This window comes from Poecilia formosa, unplaced genomic scaffold (genome assembly GCF_000485575.1).
Source record: "Poecilia formosa unplaced genomic scaffold, Poecilia_formosa-5.1.2 Scaffold20, whole genome shotgun sequence".
In the NCBI taxonomy this organism is placed as follows: domain Eukaryota; kingdom Metazoa; phylum Chordata; class Actinopteri; order Cyprinodontiformes; family Poeciliidae; genus Poecilia; species Poecilia formosa.
The window spans coordinates 3,377,621-3,399,204 of NW_006799959.1; the positions used below are offsets into that span (position 1 = coordinate 3,377,621).

At 36.9% G+C, this 21,584-nt stretch overlaps 1 protein-coding gene across 3 annotated transcripts in view; it reads left to right on the top strand.

The window, feature by feature from the left end:
- The window catches only part of ksr2 (kinase suppressor of ras 2), a 112,400-nt gene that overhangs the window by 42,792 nt on the left and 48,024 nt on the right, over positions 1–21,584 (top strand). For all 3 annotated transcript variants that reach the window (XM_016669201.1, XM_007547475.2, XM_007547474.2), the window contains one exon: positions 11,491–11,663. In XM_016669201.1, coding sequence (XP_016524687.1) covers positions 11,491–11,663 — 173 coding nt within the window. The remainder of the gene's footprint in view (positions 1–11,490; positions 11,664–21,584) is intronic.

Below are 21,584 nucleotides of genomic sequence, written 5' to 3' on the forward strand. Positions count from 1 at the left end.
TTATCACAATATGCTAATTTTTTGAGAAGGACCTGTACAACAAAGGTTATACATTCATGGTACTTTGCACTGAAGGTGAAGTGTGCTTTGAAAGTTCATTGGAAGCGGCCATGGATGGTCTTGTGATCACTGATGGTGAAGTGTCTTTGGTGCTGCTCTTATTTTCGCCAACATGGAGGAGGAAGACTTCCAGCCTGGAAGGAAAAACAAGAAATATAGCAGAAACATTAGGATAATAAATAAATATTTTAATAAGTAGTGTGAGCAACAAAAGTCAGACTCACCTCTGTGTGTCACCATCATATTCATTCAAATTACTCTGCCCACCTGGTTTACAAGATAAAGCATAAAAAAGTCAGAAATAATTACTAAAGAAATTAGTCAGCTTATAGAAAATTTTTTGGACAGCATTAAAAGTCATGCCAACCTGTCTGAAGAAATGTATTGGAGTCATCATAACAGGCTTCAGTCACCAACATGAGACTGACAAAGAAAAAACATTTTGGCAGTTTTTAGATATGCCACAGGTACAAAACACCTGAGTCAAATGGCTCAATTGCCTCCTCATTGTGTAGATATGTTCTCCAGAGTCCTGCTAATCACCTAATTATTGTATTCAGGTGTGGTGCAGTAGCGGCACATCTAAATGTTGCAGGACAGTGGCCCTCCAGGACTGGAGTTTGACACCTGTGGCATAGATCAAGTCAATGGTCCAGCACAGCCACTCCCCCATTTTGCAGTCTACAGCCAAAAACTTAAAGAAAACGACCTCAGCAGCTAAATAATGCTAACTCAAATGGCCTCCAGATTTTCCTGATAGTTTTAATGTTTGGTCAAGATAATAAAAAGTTGTATATACCGTGATATCCAAACAAATAAACGTACGTTAAGCGAACTATGTATATGAATCGATACTCTTGTGTAAACGGAAAAATAATGCCTCCATAAAAAATAGTCAAAAACATGATCATTTGAACATGGAACTTACCTTGTTATAATAAGCTCCAGACAAGACGCCATACTGCTCAGGCAAACATGTGACGCAAGACGGCGTGGGCCGGGGGGCGGGGCTAAGGACCGGGCCCAATAATAAAGCTCATGATAATTTAACTTCACAACATGGACATTCCCGCAACAGCGTAGCTAACAAGTTTCATCACCACAGAGAGCGACTATGTCATTTTGAAATCCATCTGACATGAAGAACAACAAACCAAGAGAACAGAAACACCAGGCTACTGGTGTTTCTGTTCTTTAGATGAAACAACACAGAGTGTTAGGGAAACTAACACTCATGTTGTTGAATTAACACTGTATTTTTAACATACAACACTTGCACTGGAAGTCTGACACTTCCGAATTTGCTGTGTGGACTGATAGATTTCACAAATGGTCAAATGATCTGTTTACCCAAACCACATTTCCTGATTTCTAACATCGTTGCTGGTTTCTGTCCTTCTTGGTGTTCAGTTAAATGCATTTAAATAACAGGACAATGACACCAGCGCTTTCACGTCTTGTGGCTCTGTGACTTTTTTGACAACAAATAGATAGTGTGCAGCAAATAGATCTCAAACCATACTTGACCAAAATGTCTCAGAGTTTGCACTGATTTACTATTGATTAAACATAATAAACATATCGAAATAAATTTTTTTTAGCTGTACTATTAATTTTAATCCTATGCTTTAAGTGAACCATCTCTTCAAAGACAAAACTATTGCGAAAGCATTGAAGACGTTAATATCAGGGGTTTAAGTGTTCTGAAACCTAACAGAAAAGTTTAACTTTGTCAGCAACACCAGGATATAATTGCCTTCAGTGTTGGCTTATATAGGTGGTGACAAATGATGCGGGAGCCCGTTTGTATTTCAAAGCTACGAAGACAGTTTTTCTATTCATAACAAATGCTGTGGTAACAAATGATGTAACTTTAGTGGAAATTATCCAAAAGACAGATGCCAAGGAAATTTCATCACTGCAATTCACTGTCTGAGCTTCGGTTCATCCCGTTCTGAGGCGTCATTAATCATTGCTTTGTCACCCTTTTCATTTTTACACACAAGCTTTTGTTAAATAAACAATGTCTCTTACAACAGGAAATTTTCAGACATAGCAGGTTTTCCTGAGACACTCCCAAGTGGATTCCCGTAAAGAAAAGAGTCAGCGTTTCTGTTTTGATTTGAATTACTCACTACTTCATATGTTTAAAAACTTGCCTTTGTTTTCAGAACAAGATAGTCATGCTGACACACACAAAAAGTTTAAGCAATTCCCAGCATCATTTATAAGTATATTAAGTTTCTCTATGATGTTTTGAACTACTGGATATTGGTGCTCTTTGTTAGATTTATTAGTATATTTAATATTTTCAGGCTTAAAATGATGCAAATTGTGCATCCTGAAACACATAAACACATTCAATAAAAATCAATCATGCACAGTCATAGTGAAAAGAAGGTACACCCTCTGTAAGTATATTTTTAAAAGTGAAAGTCTTCTCACTTTGCTAGACTTGGCTCTCATGGAGCCCCAGCAAGTCATAGAGAGCTTAGCATTGGACAGATATGACCTCACAAGAGGAGAGAAGCTCAGTTCTCGTTGAGAAGTTAAAGTAAAGTAAGTAGTTAAAGTGAGCACTTCTCATATAAAAAGAATGGGTGGTGACTTATCTGTTGCTTCTTATATGAGGTGCTTCATCTCTGTCATTCTTTTATCAACACAGAGCAGATGTAGGACTTACAGGAAAGGTTATCTTTGCGTCAAAGAATAGTGGGCTGGGAGCAATATATCTAGGTTTTTCGTCCTTCCACAGAGCCCATTAAATAGGAAATGGATGGGCAGCCCAACATTAAAATGTCCCTTCTACAGCCCAGCTCGAATAAGTTAGCTGTGGTCAATCAGGTATCAAAGTGGGGGTGAGGGGAGTGTGGTGTGGATCTTTATTTAAGCACTTTTACTTGCCCTTAACTGCCTTCAAAATTCACCGAATTAGAAGTGTAATCTACTGTCACGCAATTGTGAAAGACTTCACTAGTGACCAAACAGCATCATGAAAACAAAGGAAGGCACCAGGGAGGACAGGGAGAAAAGTTTAAAGCAGGGCTAATTCATCAAACAAAATTCCAAGGTTTAAGCATCTAATGGATGAAAACTGAACTAGAGATCTAGATCTAGTGTTTGCTCATCTATCTAAACTTACAGGCCAAGCAAGGAGATTAAAGAACCAGCCAAGAAGCTCCCTTTAGGCATGCTGCAAAAATTCCCATTAGCAAAAAAAAGTCAAGTATAAGACGCAGCAAACAAGTGAACAAAAATGATCTGGTCAACTGACACCAAAGCTGAACTTTCTGACCCTTATGCAACATACATATGCAATCATAAGGAGAAAAACAATCCGTCCCTGAACACACCATCCAAACAATAAAACACGGCGAAGACAGAATTATGCTTTGGCAGATGTTGGAGGCTGCAATAGATTCTAGAATGGGACAGAGATTCTCGTCATCATTATTATTGCTAGACTTCAGTCAGCCTCTGTAAGGGTCTTAATTTTAATCCTCTGGCTCAGTGCAGGTTATATTTTGCCACATATGTTTCAGCTACAACTCTCTGGATCTTTTCAGGAACTAAAACTGTATCTCACTTCATCCAACCACCACAGGTTAACAATCCTGCCACATCAAAAGCCTGTTTACTTTTGCCATCTGTGATTACCTGACACCATTTTTATTTTTCTTGCATTGTCAAACTCTTTTGAAGCTCCAGTCACAACCATGTCTGTAACATTTTTCTTCATCACTTCGTATCTATGCTATATTGGTGTTAATTTAACACACAAAATACAAATATAATACATTAAAGTTTTTGTAACAACAGAGTACCTTAAATACGTTGAACAAAAAGACCACTGAATGTTTTGGACTCCAGTACAAACAACAAGAGAACTGTTCTTTGAAAAGTTTTGACATGACATCTTTGTCTTTTTCCATGAACTCACTATTGTTTTTTCTGATTCTCAGACTGATAACATTGTAAGGACAAAAAGCTTCCAGGAAAAAACAAGTGTTCCTCATTCCTTCAATTGACAACTCTACCACTGTTTTAACTAGACAGCCAATCCTGTGTAGGCTTGGACTAACCCAGCTTTGGGGAAAATGTCACAGGCCTGCCTTCCTGTCAGGTTATTACTCTCCTGGTCATTTTTTTCCAGTTCTCAACAACTCAAATCGTCGAACTGCAGATAAGCAAAACAAGTCTTGCTTATCTAGGCATTCCTGTCCTCTGCCCACTCGTTCTTTCTCATATTTTCCATTGCTCAAACTGCATGAAACTTTCTCAGTGACGTCTTTCTTTCTCTTTTCACTTGCCTTGGGTGTTGTATTGCATTTTTGACTCAGTTTAGTCCTAACGACATACACTGAGAGCTATGTCCCTTGACTGGCCCCTGACAGCACACTGACATCAATCCATATCTCAGGAGATAGTAGGCATAGTTTAAAAGGGAAAGCCCTTTTTGCACCATTTTTATTTGAGAAGACTGTCCACAGTTGTTGAGTAGCTGTGTTTCATGGTTGCACATTCATTTTTCATCGATGCTGCTCTCCTACTACTTTTTTTCCTGCACAAATTTAAACATGTATCAGTATCATGTACTGATAGATGTATTCCTATCAGTCATAGTTTACATGTTACTGCATTATGTATGTAGGAACATTTTAATGGATAAATAAAGTTGACTCAAACCACTCTATTTGAGATTAAAGTATAAACTTACACAACACTAGCAAAGGGACACAAATTGTTTTTCACTTTCCTAAATAACTTTTAATTTACTTTTAAATTCAACCAGCACTTCCACCAAGTTTTCTCTTCCACATCAGCTTGATTGACCTGCACATATTTTTTACTTTGCATCTGATTATTTGACAGCCTACTTTCTCACCTAGCAGTCTCCAAAATACAGTGCTTTGAAAAAGTATCCTTCCCTCTTCAACCTTTTCACATTTTGTTACATTATATTACAGAAGAACAAAAAAAAACGTCTCTTACAGAAATCTTATAGGCCTGTTATGGCCTTACTTAATATTTGCTTCACTTAAAAAATACACAAGCAGCACAGATGCGCCCTGAAAGGATAGTGAATTAAATCTCAGTCAAGAGTTTGGAAAAAATCCAGAAATTGTGGGCATCATCTGGAGTCTGTGCTTCAAGACCCTTATCCATGTGCTGCTTTGTGTATGGAATATATTTGTTTGGGTATTCTTGTGTTTGAATTTCTACATTAATGTGATGTGATAAGACACCTCTGATGTTTTCTGTGGCTCCTAATTGGTTTAACAGCTCATGTCCAGGTTGCACTTGAATGCACTTTCCCATGGCGTTACACTTTTGATGTGAATTAATATTCAAATTATCTGAGAAATGAATTATAAGCTTTTCATTATTTGGATACCACAATTATTAAAATAAAGAGAAAGAAAGCATGCAATGGGTCTATATGCATTCTTCCATTTGAAATAAGTCACTTTAATAAATTCATGTTTTGATGACGTTATAATATTTTTTATCTTTTATTTATCCTCCAACTTCACAGCTACTGTGTACATTACATACCTTGATGTTTGTGGGTATTACAATACTTACACATTAGCATGCAAATTGCCACTTTAAAATTGCAATAATTTGAAAATATATACAATGATATAACTTACTAGCTTGGTACATATCTAAATTAGTGTCTCTGCAAAGAGCCTTGAAAAATTAGCATGTTTGTAGTTTCACTTTGGAAACCTCACCTTGCCTGTAAATTAGGTTTGGCAGTGACTCTACAACGCTGCCTCAGGACAAAGGATAAAACGGCGACCTGCCAGACTGCCAGCTTTTATTCAGTCCAGGTTTGATGCTGCAAACTTCTGAAAGCAAAGAACACCTGGTTTTGGATGAGACTTCTCAAAGGGCTCCCAGTAATCCTCTGTTGTAATCAGCCAGCTTTACTTCATTCCCCCCCACCAAGTTTATTAAAACAGCACTGAGCAGTGGCTGTCAGAGATATTGTTCCATAGTCCCATTTGCATAAAAAGCAACAGGGTGCCATATGGGTCTCTGCAGAGCTGTCTTGGATTTTTCTAAGAGGAAAAAAAAAAAGTGGACTTATTTTGCTGTAGACAGACTTCTGCATGTAATTCACTTGAGATGGCCAAGAGTGTTAATTAGAGCTCAGTCGAACTCTAGAAACACAGCATTAGTGTTGAGATGCACCTTGTGTCTTTCATATTTTGTTTTATAAGATTCATCATGAACCTTCTTCTCTGATCAACCCTGATGTGTCAGAAGGTAAAGGGAAAGAATCATTTGAAGGATCACTGTGCCTCTGCTCTCACCTCTGTCCTTGATCAAATGGAACTTTTACTTGAAGGTGTCACTGTAATTAGAGTCTCTGCAAGTGTGGGGAAAGTGGATATGGAGCGAGTGGGCGGATGGATGCGTGTGTGCATGAATGTCAGGCTTCTTTTTTTTTTAATTGCCTGCATATTGTGAAGTGCAAATCTCATCCTTCAGGAGCATAAACAGTCAAGAAAATCTGTAAAAGAAAAATCTTTGCACCTGCTTTATTGGTATTGCAAAATCTGAAAACAAAATCATGGCTAATAACATTTTGGTGCTGGGATGATTAACTTTTCTACACTTTCTTTTCTTATTAAACTCTGCCTCTTGCCAAAATTAGAAAAACAACATCTCCTTTATTATGACTTACAATCTCTGCTAGAAAAGTTTGAGCAAGTCTAAAGCTGCTTTCTTTTTTGTGCATATTTCAAATTTTCAGGAGTTGACCAGCTGTAACCTAGACGAAGCTTAACCCAAAAAGCACAGCTCTCCTCTGGGCATTTATTCCAACCCTACATCATGTAAGAAATTTTTGACACATTTTTGACAGGCAATTTCAAATCAGGCCTTTATGCCTTTGACCACAAATCAAGTTACAAGTGTTTGAGAGAAGTTTTTACTACAAGTTCAGGTCAATTCAAGTCTTGTCTGAATTCTTGCTGTCCAATTTCAAGTCAAAGCACAAGTAATTTAGGGCCAAATCTTAGTTTAGTTGTCTAAATCAGAACTATTAGGGGCAAGTTTCAAGTCTTTGAGGGTCAAAACCAAGGCTTTCACATTTCAGGACCTTCTTCTCAAGTCCAAGTCAAGCTTTCAATCTGAGTCCAAGTCAAGTTTGTAATATTTCATCCAATTAAAAACTCTTCCTGTCAAGTCTCAAGTCTTTGAGGGAAAACTCTTACCCTAACCCCGTTAAGTCTCAAGTCTCAGAAGAATGAAGTTTCGAGTGTTTCACCATGAGACTCATTTTATTCAGGGGAAAGTCTCAAATCCTTGGCCAAAGTCAAAGTAAATTATTTTCCCACAAGTCAAAGTCATGGTACAAGTTTTGCTATCTGCAAAATTCTAAATAAATCTATTCTATTCCAGTCAAAAACATCGGTTTTTAAATCTGTGACCTGAAGGCCAACTCGTCCTTAGGGAGCAAACCCACTAATAAACTTGGTAGCTGCTAGTAATTCTACATGCTATACATCTACCTGCCTTTGTTTGATTTGGGCCTGGTACCTACAGTGGAAACAACAGGAGGAGAAAAACTATGCCAGAAAACTACACTGCTCTCCTTGGGGATTAATTGCACTTTGGGAGTGAAGCTCTAAGTTAAGTGTGACTATTTTTGAAACTTTGTTGCAACTTGAGTCTGTAATTCTGACAGCAGGTGAGATAATCCCTATTAGATTTATTTAAGTGGCACTAAAATACACTTTTCCACTCCTTTTTTACCAGAAACTTAGCACTACAAGGCAATAAAAGCCATAAAAACATCAGTGATTTCCAGTGACGCATCATTACGTTCAGTCCTACACTACATCAAAAGATAACTGAACTATTCACACCTTCACTGATTTCTTGCAACTCTTGGGAATTCACCCACCTTTCTCTTCACATGCCTTTCATGCATTCTTTAAGTTTCTCTTTAACTGAACTTTTTTTTATTTGCTGAACATGAATAAAAGCCTTAGCGTCTCTGAAGCTGAAAGCCCCCCATCCCCGACCCCCTTCTCCGCCTGCCTACACAGACAGACGTTTTCAGAACCAAAAGTGGGAATCCTCTGCCTTCTCCTCACATTCATTTTCACATTCTCCTCCCCTTACTGCACATCCACAAATTATTCGGGGAAAGGATAAAGGCGTGCATGCGAGCAAATGAATGGCTTGATTTAGATTCAAATTGCATAAAGTGAGCTAATCGGAATAACTGACAAAAGCTCTATGACGGAGAAGTGATAACCTGCAGGCTGCTTCCTTATTGCAGGAGATGGGACTGAAGTGCTGGGCTGGTGTACAGGTCTAATTGCATGACTCAGTGAAGGGGTAAAATGACTGACATGTAAGGAAAGATTTCTTTGAGATCCAACACTTAATGACTTTTACTTTGCATGATAAATCAGAACTCACAGCCTTCTTCTTTTTCTACTTTTTAAAAGTCAAATTTTCAGTTGAACTTTTCTCTCAACCTCTTTTCACTACAGTTTTAAGGAAGCCTATTTGTCTATTATACAAGCTAACTGCTTTTGTCTATCTTTTGCTTTCTTGTTTAGAAATCCTCTTTATCCTGTTTAGCTCTTTTTCAAGGATTTTTTTTATGTAGGAGTTATTTATGTCCCCTTTTAGTGACAATGTTATTCCATCATAATGAGAAAAGTATTATATTGCAATTCTGCAGTTTATGTTGTTTACCATATCACAACAGAAATAATCTCAGTGAGATACAACAAAAGAAAATAGTTGAAATTTTAATCTTATTTAATTTAATCCAGTTTATTTCTATAGCACCAAATCAGAACCAGTGGCCTCTCAAGATACGACACAAAAGTGATTCCAATTTGATCCCTTATCTGAAATATTGCAGCCAAGGTCAGTTCAACATTAAATTTGTTTAAAAGTTTTCTATCAAAGGAAATCCAGCAGATTGCATCAAGTCTTTGACTGGCAGCGCATCCAACTATGTGGCATCAGTAGACTACGGACTGCATCACCTTTGCTTCAACCCCTCATACTGAGCATGCATTCAGAGACAGCAGTAAGGAACATTTCCCTTTAACAGAAAGAAACCTCCAGCTGAATCCGACTCAGTGTGAGCGGCCATCTTCCATGAGGTTTGAGAATAGAAAAACAAAAAATGAAAAAACACAGCTGGAGACTTTTAACTGCTTTATTTTTTATTTTTTACTGTCTGATAGTAACAAATTACAGTGGTGCACCACTAAGGAAACAAATGCACTCATTTTTCAGTGTCATTTCTGGACAGGGTGAAAAGGTTTTTGGGATTCTTTTGGTCTGACAAAGCCACACATATTTTGAATTCACCCTTCCCTCTAGGTTTTACCTATTCTAATGGTTTTATTAAACAACTTTGGCAAAATAAAAAACAAAAAAACACTGTCCCATTGCACATTAAAAGGCAAATAAATACAAAAAAATGTTTATACAGTTGTACAACATGAGTAAATCTAGTTCCTGTTGTTGCTTGTAAACAACAAAAGGAAATAGGATTAAGGGACAAACAGAAGTTGAGTAAGTAGTCTTTACTAAGGCAAAAAAAAGAGACGAAGACACAGTGACATCACAGGGTGAAAAGTTCTATGTGATTGAAAATTTGCACTTCTAATTCACTGAGAGCTAATTAACAGCATGCGGATTATTTTTCTAATGAAGGACAATGGAGGGTATACTTTTCATTACCAATTATCCCCTCAAAGTCACCTCATGTTATTACTTGCTGCAGTTATGAAATGAGTTACAATGTATTATAAGTCCTGGAGAAATTATGCCTCAATTATCATTTCCTAGTGTTGTTATAATAGGTGTGCAGTCCGTCTCTGCTGAGATAAGTTGTGTTGCTATTTCTGAAAATATGAAAACTTTATGGTGCAGCAAACTTTTGTTAAATCTGCAATATCCTAATTTACCTATGCTTAAGTTTTCTTTTGAATCTAAAACTAATGAGATGTTTTGTCCTTCACTTTAACTCACATTTAATTCCTAACTGCAGATAATCTGCAGACAGAAATGTTTAGTCTGAACAAACTTCATGACAAGATGACAAAGACAAATTGTTCTACAAAATTTATTAAACTCAGCTTTAGCATGATAACATCTCCCATAAGGATGGAAGCTGACAACTTCTAAGTTATTGGTCACTTATAATTTGATGTAATTTTTTTAAATTAAAAAGTCGTTTTGAAAGTAATATATCAGCTTATGTCTAAAAATGTTGTAATTAGAAATATCAACCACTGCAGGACAGTCCAGAGTTAATTCAACTAATCTTGGGTGGATACGATAATCTTGAGTAAAAATAGTTCCACAAAAATTTAAAACAAAATGTAACAATTATTTCTACATATCTAACATAAAATGAAATATTGATTATGTGATGTAATAGTGGTTATATTGTCATTATAAACACATTATTCATTATTTTCCAATGAACATACTTACACACTTGTTAAATCTTTATTTGTGCTTTTTGAGGTTTGTACTTTACTTTTCTGTTCTTGAAGGGAAAGACGAGTTTAACAAGCTGTTCTTATTTGGTTAATTAATCAGCCTGAATTCAGCTGCTTGGCAGAGATGCTGCTTATGGCTTGCCAACTATCACTTTTAAACAGCCTTAACTTATTAAGAGCGATGGGTGGCACCCCTTTAACGTGTACACCATGTTTTCTGCATTTGGAAAAATGTTCAAACAGTCACATCTTACTTTCTTGTAATTAAAGGAGAAATGTATTTAGCAACAAAAAGATGGGGAAACGGTGGTGCTGGATCACTTCTGCACTTTCTCTGTGCTCTCATTCAAAGAATGTTTATCGGCAGGAACAGTAAGACAGACATTTTTTTTTTTGCGGTTTTGAAAGCAATAAACTTGATTTTCAGTTATATAAGGATAATAAATTGTGTGTTTTTGCTGTCCAGTAGACGCTAAACAGAGATTGTATCTGTGAGTAGCTGCATTTTCAATAGATGTAAATGTCAACATTTAGTATTCAAATTCACAAAATGAGCCAGAAATTTGTAAATGTTTTGTAAAAGCTTGGATGCTTTAAATCCACATAAAAGAAGAAACAACTGTATATTGATCAGTTTTCTTCAAAGGTTTTGGTGATTATTTAATCTTCTCTTCAATTACGTCAACATTTTCACGGTGCAGTTTGAATTTTGTTGCCTTCCGCTTAGACAGGAATGTGTTCCTAATCGCATAGTATATGGTTCATCATGCAACATGACACCCGACTGCTGAGCTTCATCATGTTAACATATTTTTCTGATGTAGATGATCAACTTTGGTGTCCATCTACTGTGTTTGATCAGTTGATTCTTCTGTGTAAATCCTCTTATCCGTTTCTCTAATTTGTATGTTACTGTCCTGCTTCCCCTCAGAGCCAAGAAGAAGACAAAGCCCTTGAACCTTAAGATTCACAGCAGTGTGGGGAGCTGTGAGAATCTGCCCACGCAGCGGTCACCGCTCCACACCGAGCGATCTTTGCGATCCTTCTTCTTTCCGTCTTTCATCCCTTCCACACCTCCTGTTCATGCTGAAACACCCTCTGCAAGTAAGTGAGCGCACATTATAAACCAATCTTACATTTTATTGTCGGTTCATGTCAGCGTTTTATTTTCTGCAAAAGGCATTTTGCTCTCTGTGAGGTTAAGTCACAGACATTATTTCACTGTGGGGATGAAAAATTCTCTGAAGTTGAAAGTTTATCCACAATTGTAACTTCAAATTTATTTTGCAGGATAACCTGTACACCTGTGCACAGAATGTTTAAGCAAAGCTTTTCAGGGTTATAAATGAACTATGTAACTCTATTAAAACCATGTTTTGCACTTTGCTGTGTCCATTTACAACTCACAAAAAAATTCTTCTTTCTTTCAATCTAATATTTGTTAGAAAAACTTCCACAGCAAAGCTTAGTTGGAAAATGGACCATATGGGGAATCAGGCTGTTCCATTACGGCCGGAGGTAGTGTGTCGCTGCACACCGGCAGCCTTATTGGTTGATGCATTATAGGCAAACTGCGGAAGCCATTAGATTGAGGAGGAGATGGGAAAAGGCAGAAAAATAGAGAGTAATGGAGGCCCTGTCAATGAAACGAGTGATGTATGGCTGTGACTTAGTGTTGGGAATACTCTCTGACATAACCAACAGGGATGTGGGGCGCAGCCATGAATAGACGTAAGCAGAGGCATGGCAATGAATAATCAATCTCGACATGCATAAGACAGAGAAAAAGAAACAAACTTAAAATAATAAAATAGCTACAGACATAAGCAAACACACTGCACCATTCTGAAGTGTGTGTTAAAATTCAAAACTCTAAATGCACACTATTAGTCAACAACATTTCTATGTACAATGTCATACAACCTACCTGTCAATCAATCTTTACTTGTTGAACACTTTCCATTCAAAACAAGAGCAGCACAAGAGGGAAAGAAAACCAAAGAAACCACTTCCCCAAGTCTATTTTTTTTATCTTTATATCTTTCAACAAAGTAAATTCAACCCTACTTTATGTCATCGTTCGTAATGAAAAAGCAGCAACTTTTACCTTATCGAGTAAACAAGGTAACAGTCACGCAAAACTGCATGTGGTTGTGTTTCTCTTCAAGATTAGTAAGTTTTAGATAGTTTTTACATCAGTAGCCTGCATGCCTCATCTCTAACTGATCTGTCACTGACTGTCATGCAGGCGAAGGTTCAGTTCATCCAACATGCCTGAATGATGCTGTTCCCATGAACTATATCTTTCAGGCTGCTACCTGCAATCATTCACCCTTTTTCTAATAGTTCAGCTAGTCCCAGAAGTTAAACCTTTCCCGTGGAACGTATGCAAAGAACAGAAAAACAGAAAACAAAATATACGTTTAAAAAATGATGGTAAATTCATGTAAAAGTAAGGAATGATTCATAGATCCTGGAGCACAGGATCTATGAGCACAGAACCTCAATTTCTACTCTGAATTTGGAAGTCAATCGCAACAACACTCTTTTTCTAAATCATTAATTGTTACCATAGATATCCAGGATTGACAGCTGTATTTGCAAATATGAAGTTCTTTGTTCCATTTGAAGAAAACCATGATTAGGAGCCTCGAGAACAGCTAATTACTACCTCTCCAAAATGAGTTTGTCAATTGATCCCTGGAAGCAATTATTTCAGAAATTAGCTAGTAACACTTCTTGAATACGGGAAAAATTCAGTTGCTCTGCTTTATTATTTGTACATAGTTTTTGTAAAGAAAAATGGAAAATATCAACCAATGTATAGATTTAGCTATTTTCCCATTTCATCTCATGAGGAGACGGAACTTATTCCCAAGTAAACAGTAATGGTTTTAGGTTGCACTCTAACTTTAACACAGGAATGTATCAGTTGTGAAGTTAATAGCACATAAATATTGCAAACAAAATATTATTCTCCAAAACCATGAATCTGCAATAAAGCTGTGTCTTGTAAGTAGACATGCTCGACATGTAATTGGGATCAAGATAGCATCTTGTTCCAATTTAATCTGTTTTTATCAGAAAGGCCAACAGTAATTTTATCTTTCTTAACAAAGAAAAAGAAAAATATGTTTCAAACTTCTCAAGAAACTTCAGAAGCATGCTGCTCTCTGTGTTGCACACATAAGTGTAGTTTTATGAACTAACAGAAATTAATTTTCAGTTTAGACACTCTGCTTTTGCACTCATTTTTGCTTCAATTTTGGAAAAGAGTTTTACAAGAGCAGAGTGTTTTTTGCTCTTGGGTTGGGTCAACAAATATAGTAAAAGTTAATTGATGGTGTACTCCAACATGGCTTTGTAACGCAAAAAAAAAAAAAGAAGACTGACGCATCTGACCAGTCAGGACATATTTTGGTTGGATGTAAACAATGTGGCCTAGAAAAAATAGAAATGTCCACATCGCTTATTTTGGGAATGGCGCATGTGAGTTTGTGTTTAAACGCTTGGATGAGCATACGGCCAGTGTGTGTGCAGCCCGGTCAGCCAGGATAAACATCTGTCCAGGGTCTAGTTTGGGATTATAGTATCACTGCCATCTCGTACGTCAGAAATCTGCAGCCTACAACATTATCCCTCGTCCCTTGAGTCATGTGAATCAAACAGACAGAGGATCCACAAGATTGGCTGAGGTGACCGAGACCACACGCTGTCTGCTCGAGATGAATCAATGCCAGGACTAAGCTGAGCGCTATTGTGAGAATACATTCATTTTCCCACCAGGATGCACTGCTTAAGATTGTATGTGGATAAGATATGATGGAGGATTAATGGCACAAGTCATACAGTTTAGCTGTAAACTGTATGACTTGCTACATTGTTTATTTCCGAAGAACGGTTGTAGATAGTTTTGTGGTCAATCTCTAGATAGATTACTTCTTATCTCACTTTGATATAAACACTCGTCTCCACATTTATTTTTTCATCTGGCTAAAAAAGAGATTACTTTAGGGGAAATCTAGGTTTTATTGATGTAACACAATTTAACATTAAAAATTAAAAAAATAAAATCCGACCAGTAGTTGGGGTAGAGTTAGACATTAAAGGGAAAAAAAATATGTTAATAATAGAGTCATTTTAAAAGATTAGTGGTGCCTCACTTCTACAATTACTTTGTACAAACCAGTTGTACAAACCAGTTGGACACAATTCTTTCTTCTCCCATACTCTCATATACTTCCTCTCTAGGTTTCCACTCTGACGTCATTCTCTGACTAATTTTTAAAGATTTTTACTTTCCACATGTTAACTTAACTTGTGACCATGTTAAGTTATTCAAAATATTCAGTAGCTTTTGTTTCATCTGTCAGCATGAAGAAAGTATGAGGAAAAGTTTATGGAAATTCACATAATAACTATCCAGTTTCCCACCATCATAACTGAAGGCTAAACCACATATTTTTTTACTTCAATGGCATTTTTTTGTAAGTGGCTAAGAGGAATGTTCTATGCTGTCACATCAAAGTTATTCCCCAGGGCAAGCAGCAAGTCAAAGATTATCAACTATCAAACTTAAAAAAGTTCAAAAGTTAACAGCCTTACATTTACGTCAGAGCAGCAAAAAGGCATTTACCTTCCAGCACGTTCCTTCTGGTCTTGCTTTATTGTCTCTCTAAAACATTTGAGATCAATGTTTTAATTTCAAAATGAATTTCAAAACCAAGCAAAGATAAAAGGAATAAAAGCAAAATTAAATTTTTAAATGATAATTTTATGTATTAACCTGTCTGTCACGAGAGGACCCAAATTTGGGTCCTCTCGTGACAGGGGTGTCAAACTCCAGTCCTCAAGGGCCGCTGTCCTGCAACTTTTAGATGTGCCTCTGCTGCGCCACACCTGAAAAGAATAATTAGGTCATTAGCAAGGCTCAGGAGAACCGATCTACACAGGGAGGAGGTAATTAAGCCATTTCATTCCACTGCTTTTTACCTGTGGCACATCTAAACACTGCAGGACAACGGCCCTTGAGGACTGGAGTTTGACACCCCTGTATGACAACCTGAGACCAACAGGTTAATTGAAGAAAGCTAACCAAATTAGTTTTTATGTAAAAACAACAACTAAAAAGTAATTCCTCACTAATCCTAATAACCGGTTCTTCATAGCAATGACTGTCATTGAGTCAGGAGTGGCAGTAATTGTGGCGGGGGCTGTTGTTTACTCTTCCTTTTGGTCACAAAGAGTGACACACATGGGCCATATTTGGAATCGAGCCTTGCAACTTGAAAGCCCTGCATGGTTGATTAGACTCATCAGTGTGTCTGTGAGCACTGAGCGAGCTTTTCTGACATCTGCATTCAAAGTCACTCATCCACATTTCTCCATATGATAAAAGATGGCTTACAGTAGAGTGAACAGTGGATTAAGGTTTCCAGCAGATATACAGTACATTAATCATAATGTTTTATCTGGCAAATTTAGCAGATGGTCAATGAGTACTACTTTGGTATTCCATTGTGTTTAAATCTTTAGGGCATATCCATTATTTTGCATTAATTTCACTGTTGAAAACATTTAATGCTAACAGGAATGTTACAAAACATGCAGCTGCTTTAGAAGTTGCAGCGTTTCTTTCTAAACAAAAGATTTACTTTGCTTTAGTGAGAAAGAACAACGTCTTTTTCTCCCAATGAGTGATCATTAAATTTTAAATTAGGAGCAGAGGCAATTTATCAGTTATTTCAAAACAAAAACAGAGGTCACATTTTAAACTGTTTAACATATTCTATTAGCTTTGGATGTATTTGGATCTAAAAAATTTAGATCCATACCCTGACTTATCTTGAAACTTGAGATTTCCAAAGTTTGGCCAACATTTTCACAACCAACAAGTTTAAAAACATTAAGCAGACAAACTCTACTCCACATTATTGTACAGCTATCATGTTATCTGTTAAAGTCTCACTCTGTGTGGAAAAGTAGCAGCCATAATCAACCACCAAAATGACTAAACATGCAGTAGAAACTCCAATTTCCTTTTATTTAACATTTAAGATTTATGTTTTTGCTCTGGGGTAAATTTAAACCTCTTGCTGGCAGAAATAGTTGAATTTGAGTCTTTTTCCTGCACCGACAACTTTCACTTCAAAAAGTGTCTTCACTTAAAGCAGGGGTGTCCAAAGTCGGTCCTGGAGGGTCGGCATCCTGCATGTTTTAGTTCTCTCCCTGGTTTAATGCACCTGGATCAAATAATGGCTCATTAGAGGCCTAAGAGGAACATTCTCATGCTGAAAAGGTTGTTACCACCACCAGGGAGAGAACTAAAACATGCAGGATGCCGGCCCTCAGGACCGACTTTGGACACCACTGACTTAAAGGATCTGGCTATTTTTGCTATGACATGTTCACTGATTGGAAAAATATCAGATATTTGAGTTTCCAGCTGATCAGTCACTGGTCAAGGTTGATCAAGCTGAAAATGGACTGAAATGGACCACCAGTCAATTTTTCATCTCTAATAAAAGCTGTACCTAAAAGCCAAGATAGCAGAAATGTTAAGGTGGCATTGTAAGAGTGGTGAAAAATATTCTTTTAGAGAGGTTTGATGACTGTAAGCTTAAAGCTAAGCTCCTTTATTACATCCAAGAAACTTAAATGGTACAGGATCACACAGTGATTGACAGTAATAAAGGCACTGGAATTTTAAAAAAACTAAAAATGAGCAATCTCTCCACCTAGTATTCAGGTGCAGATCATTAGTCACAGTACAAATACGGTTTCTAAGTGCTATAAAAGCAGACAAAGTGGTTAAAAACATTTTTATTATTCATAAACTTTGTCAACTGTGCAAAGATAACTGTCTGCCAAAATCCTGGGATAAAGGACAGTTTGACAGCATGTAGCAATTTAAAGAAAGGAAGTTCATATTTAATTTCTTTAGGACTGGAAGAAGAAAAAAATAAACTACTGCTGAGACAGTTTTCAAAGTTCAACTTCTGGTGAAGTTGAACTTCGCCTTTATGATAAAGGTAAAAGAAAGTTCTTCCATGCTACCTTATAATATTATATTTTGCAATGCAGATCACTCAAAAGTCAATCATTATGATGGTCTTATAGAGTCAAGTTTTTATTTAAAGTTAGACTTGACTATAGTTCACTTGACCTTTTTAAATGTTATTAAGCCTTCAATATCCCAGCAAACTGTGAATTTCTTAAACACATTAAAATACAAAGTGAAAGATTAGTCACCCAAAGGTCCAATAGGTGTCTTTTACTATGCAGGTAATGTTTAGATCACATTTGACTATTTAGATTAATGTTAGGCTCTGAAATATTCTTTTTAAGATCTTCCAAACAACAGCTGCCAATCCATGGCCACTAGACGGGGATCTCTCGTCATTAGAGAGCCCCTAAGCTTGTAAGACACTATCCTGTTTCTGCCTTTAGCTGGAGCATGCAAGTTTTGCTCAAAATCTAAATAACTTCTGCCATGTTTTTAACTACTGGTCTCTAAGAGTATCGCATAAACATTAATTTTAATCTCAGGTGTCCAAAAAAAAAAAAAAAAGTTTGCAAGCTAATTCTCTTGTTTGGTGTTGTTGTTTATCTCCCATGGTCCACTCAAAGTTTAGTCAGTTTTTGTGGGTTGCTTCAGGTGATAAAATAAATCATTGTTATGTGGTTGTGAAATGTTATGGTGACCACAGAGACATTTATTTGTGTGCTGCTCACCTCTTGTGCCCGAGGCTGTTTGAGCCCACACAACTGGATTAGACAGACACCCTGGGTTGTGTCCACTTGGACATCTAGTTCTGGCATTTTACCAGCACACCTGCTCCAAAGCTAATGTGGACACGCATAAGATGGAAGTACAGAGGGAGGGAAAGAGAGTGTGGGAGTCTGCAAGTGTGTGCTTGTGGATATAAATGGCTTAAATGTTCTTCAAGCGCTTTTTGCTCAGCTCAGTCTTTTATATTTCTGCATGTATTCCAATGACGTCACATGCTCTCTTTAACCTCGCAAAGCTGATTTGCAGTTGCATCACGGATCTCCTAGCAACCAAATCTGGTGCCACATTGGAGGCCCCTTCTTGCATTGGCAGATAAGTAATTGCTTTAAATAACTCCTAAAACATGGCAAAGGAAAAATAAAACAGACTTGGAAGACCTGTTAACTCTGGTATCAGTCCAGCAATGCAGCAGAGATGTGTTGCTGTTTACTAAAATGTTTCATAGAAAAGAGAAGGCTGACGTGTTGACTCACGCTTGGAGTGCAATATGTCTGAGTATATTCTAAGTAATCCAGCTCATTGTCTATCAAGAAGTCATAAGAGTCTGGATAGCAGGAAACTGGGCTTCCATTCTGTTCCAGGTGACACTTCAGCCATCATTTGAAAGGAGCTGCAGTATTAGCTCAGTAAAACGTTTTATGACTGTGAAATTCCACTTCATGCAAGTGGATGGCATTGAACAGTGGTATGAGGTACTCAGGTTAAGACTTACCCAACCAATGACTTTTAGAGGATGAGGGGTAACCTTTTAAGGACAGTGAGATTTATATTGTTGTGCAGTTTCTTAGTGATCCAGGACAAGATACACCCAAGTGCTTAAGTAGAAGCAACTAAACTCCTTTTTTTTCTTGAAAATGTTTCACCTCCTAATGCTAGTTTAGATTGTTGAAGTTTTTAAATAATAATCTTTGAAAAAATTACTCTGATGAATAACAGATAAAGGGGTAAATGAGTATGACCCTGAGCCTCCATATGTTCTAGAACTTTATAGATTATATTGTGTTTATATGGTGGTCCAGCAGTACATTCAATTCAGGGATAACCTTTAACCTGCAGATTTGTGCAAAACATCCCACTACTAAAGAAAATGATTCAAAGTTGACTGAAATATGAATAGGCCCTGTAGTCAAATGTTATCAGAAATGTAATTTTAGCCTTTTTATGGTACTTAACCATTTTTTAACACTTACAAGGATCTTTAATGCCATGTGGGAGTTTAGCCAACAAATCTTGCCGACTTAATAAAGGTTTAGCTGCAGTTTGGTTAGCTGAGGGTTGCATCATTATTTTTTGCTGGTAATAACTGGCAAAGATAAGGCAGCGGATCTCTTGGAAACCCTGGTTAGGATGCTTAAGCATGTGTTTAAACTCAGGAAGATGTCCATCTTATGGGAGATTGATGAACAATAGTGTGCTGGTATTCCTTATTAATCTTAGTTATTAATTTAGTAATTAATGTGGTTATTTTGCTGTGTAAATATTCAATGTCAAACATACATAGTCAGGATTATGTCACCTAACAATACCCAACCCAGGTCATCAGCAAAAGTTGCTTTGTTTGTTGCTCAGCTTACTCATGTAGAGACTCCAAGACTCTCGATTTCCCCTCACTCAGGAAGTCTCTTCAAAGCCACAAAGCCTCTGGACATCATCTGTTTCACTCTCCCTGCCTCCATTTTATTGGCATGCATGAAGCCCTAGTGTCAATGGACTCCCACTATCTATAAGATCTGTAAGATCAAATGTAAGTGCTACGTCTTCAGCCTTTTGAATGCTGTCATCTCTTTATTCAACAATTTCAGTGTCATTTGTATATGTGTGCCTCTGTACTTGTTTGTCAAAGATGATAGCACAACATTCTGCAAAAGGGCTTATCGGCGTGTAGCTGTTGCTATAGCAACTGAGCAACCTGGCTTTATTTCTTGTTCATCTGAGTATTTTTTTTCTTCACTTTACACAGGGGAAGAGGGGGGAAAAGTCTATTTTCAACCCCATTCTTAGTTTGTGTTTTGCTGCCATCTCTGAATGTGTTTTGTTTCGCTTTGGAGAAATACTCATTAAAACACATAGATGGAAAGCGTTGTGAATATGGTGTGCAATAGCCTGTACAATATCACTGTATACAACACTCATGTAAAATAATACAGCACATTGTGCAGCTAACGCCCCCACATAATTTTACAGTCCTGCTGAGTTTTTATTTTGCTCTCCATAGCCCACTGTAAGGATATGACTATGAATATCTTTGAGTTTAATACTTATGTTAATAAATTTATGCCAGCTTCTGTTTGAAAGTTTAGATTTAAGTTTTGCATCTTGCTCAGTTTTTGATGTTTTTGTTTTCTGATGTTGAGCTGTTGCTTGTTGCTGAGATCGTTATCTTTAAAAACAATTTTTGGGGTTTAATTTAAGTTCTGCCAAGTATGTTAGTCTTCTCTTTGAGATTGATGAATTTAATGATTGTTTTATTTATGAATAGGTGAGTAATATAAATAATTAAAATTTACATAGATGTTTAGCAATTTACTTGAATACTGTATCTTTTTACTTTTGCATACCTGCAGTATCTTTCTCCTCTGTCAGAAACAGTAAAATTTATCATTCAGTCTACAGGGTACCCAGCTCAGTTAAACATTAAATAAATTATATGTAGCTCTAAGTAGGCTCCTAGTGGTCTCTTTACATCTCACATTTGTACACAAATCTGTGCTTTCTTTAACCCATGTGCAGTCAGAAAATTGTGGTTTTTCCGCCATATTTTAGTTTGCATGTCTATTTTAAACATGCTCAGAAATGAACACAACCAAACACACAGACCCCATTCTTAACCCCGTGACACAGTGTTTGTCATTTGACAATTTGGCGGAGGAGGGAGGGCCATGAGAGCCTTGGCTTAATTAGGCCGAGGACAAATGGGAGAAGATGGAAGAGGCCACCCTTGTCTGGCGCCTTGGGGTTTTTAAACTCCTACAGGCTCATCTGTCACACAAACAATAGCTCACATGCATAAACCCGAGATGCATTTTATAGCTTGTTTTGTTGTTTTTACTTACTACAGCATATGTCAACTTTGTGGAAACACAGACATTTGTGTGATTTTATTGCAGTGTTTTAGAAATTTACTGTTTGTACATTAAATAGCTTTACATTGAGGTTTTTAATGCCTGTAATAAAGAGAGACTGAGCATTAACATGAACAAAACTTATGATATATATATATATATATATATATA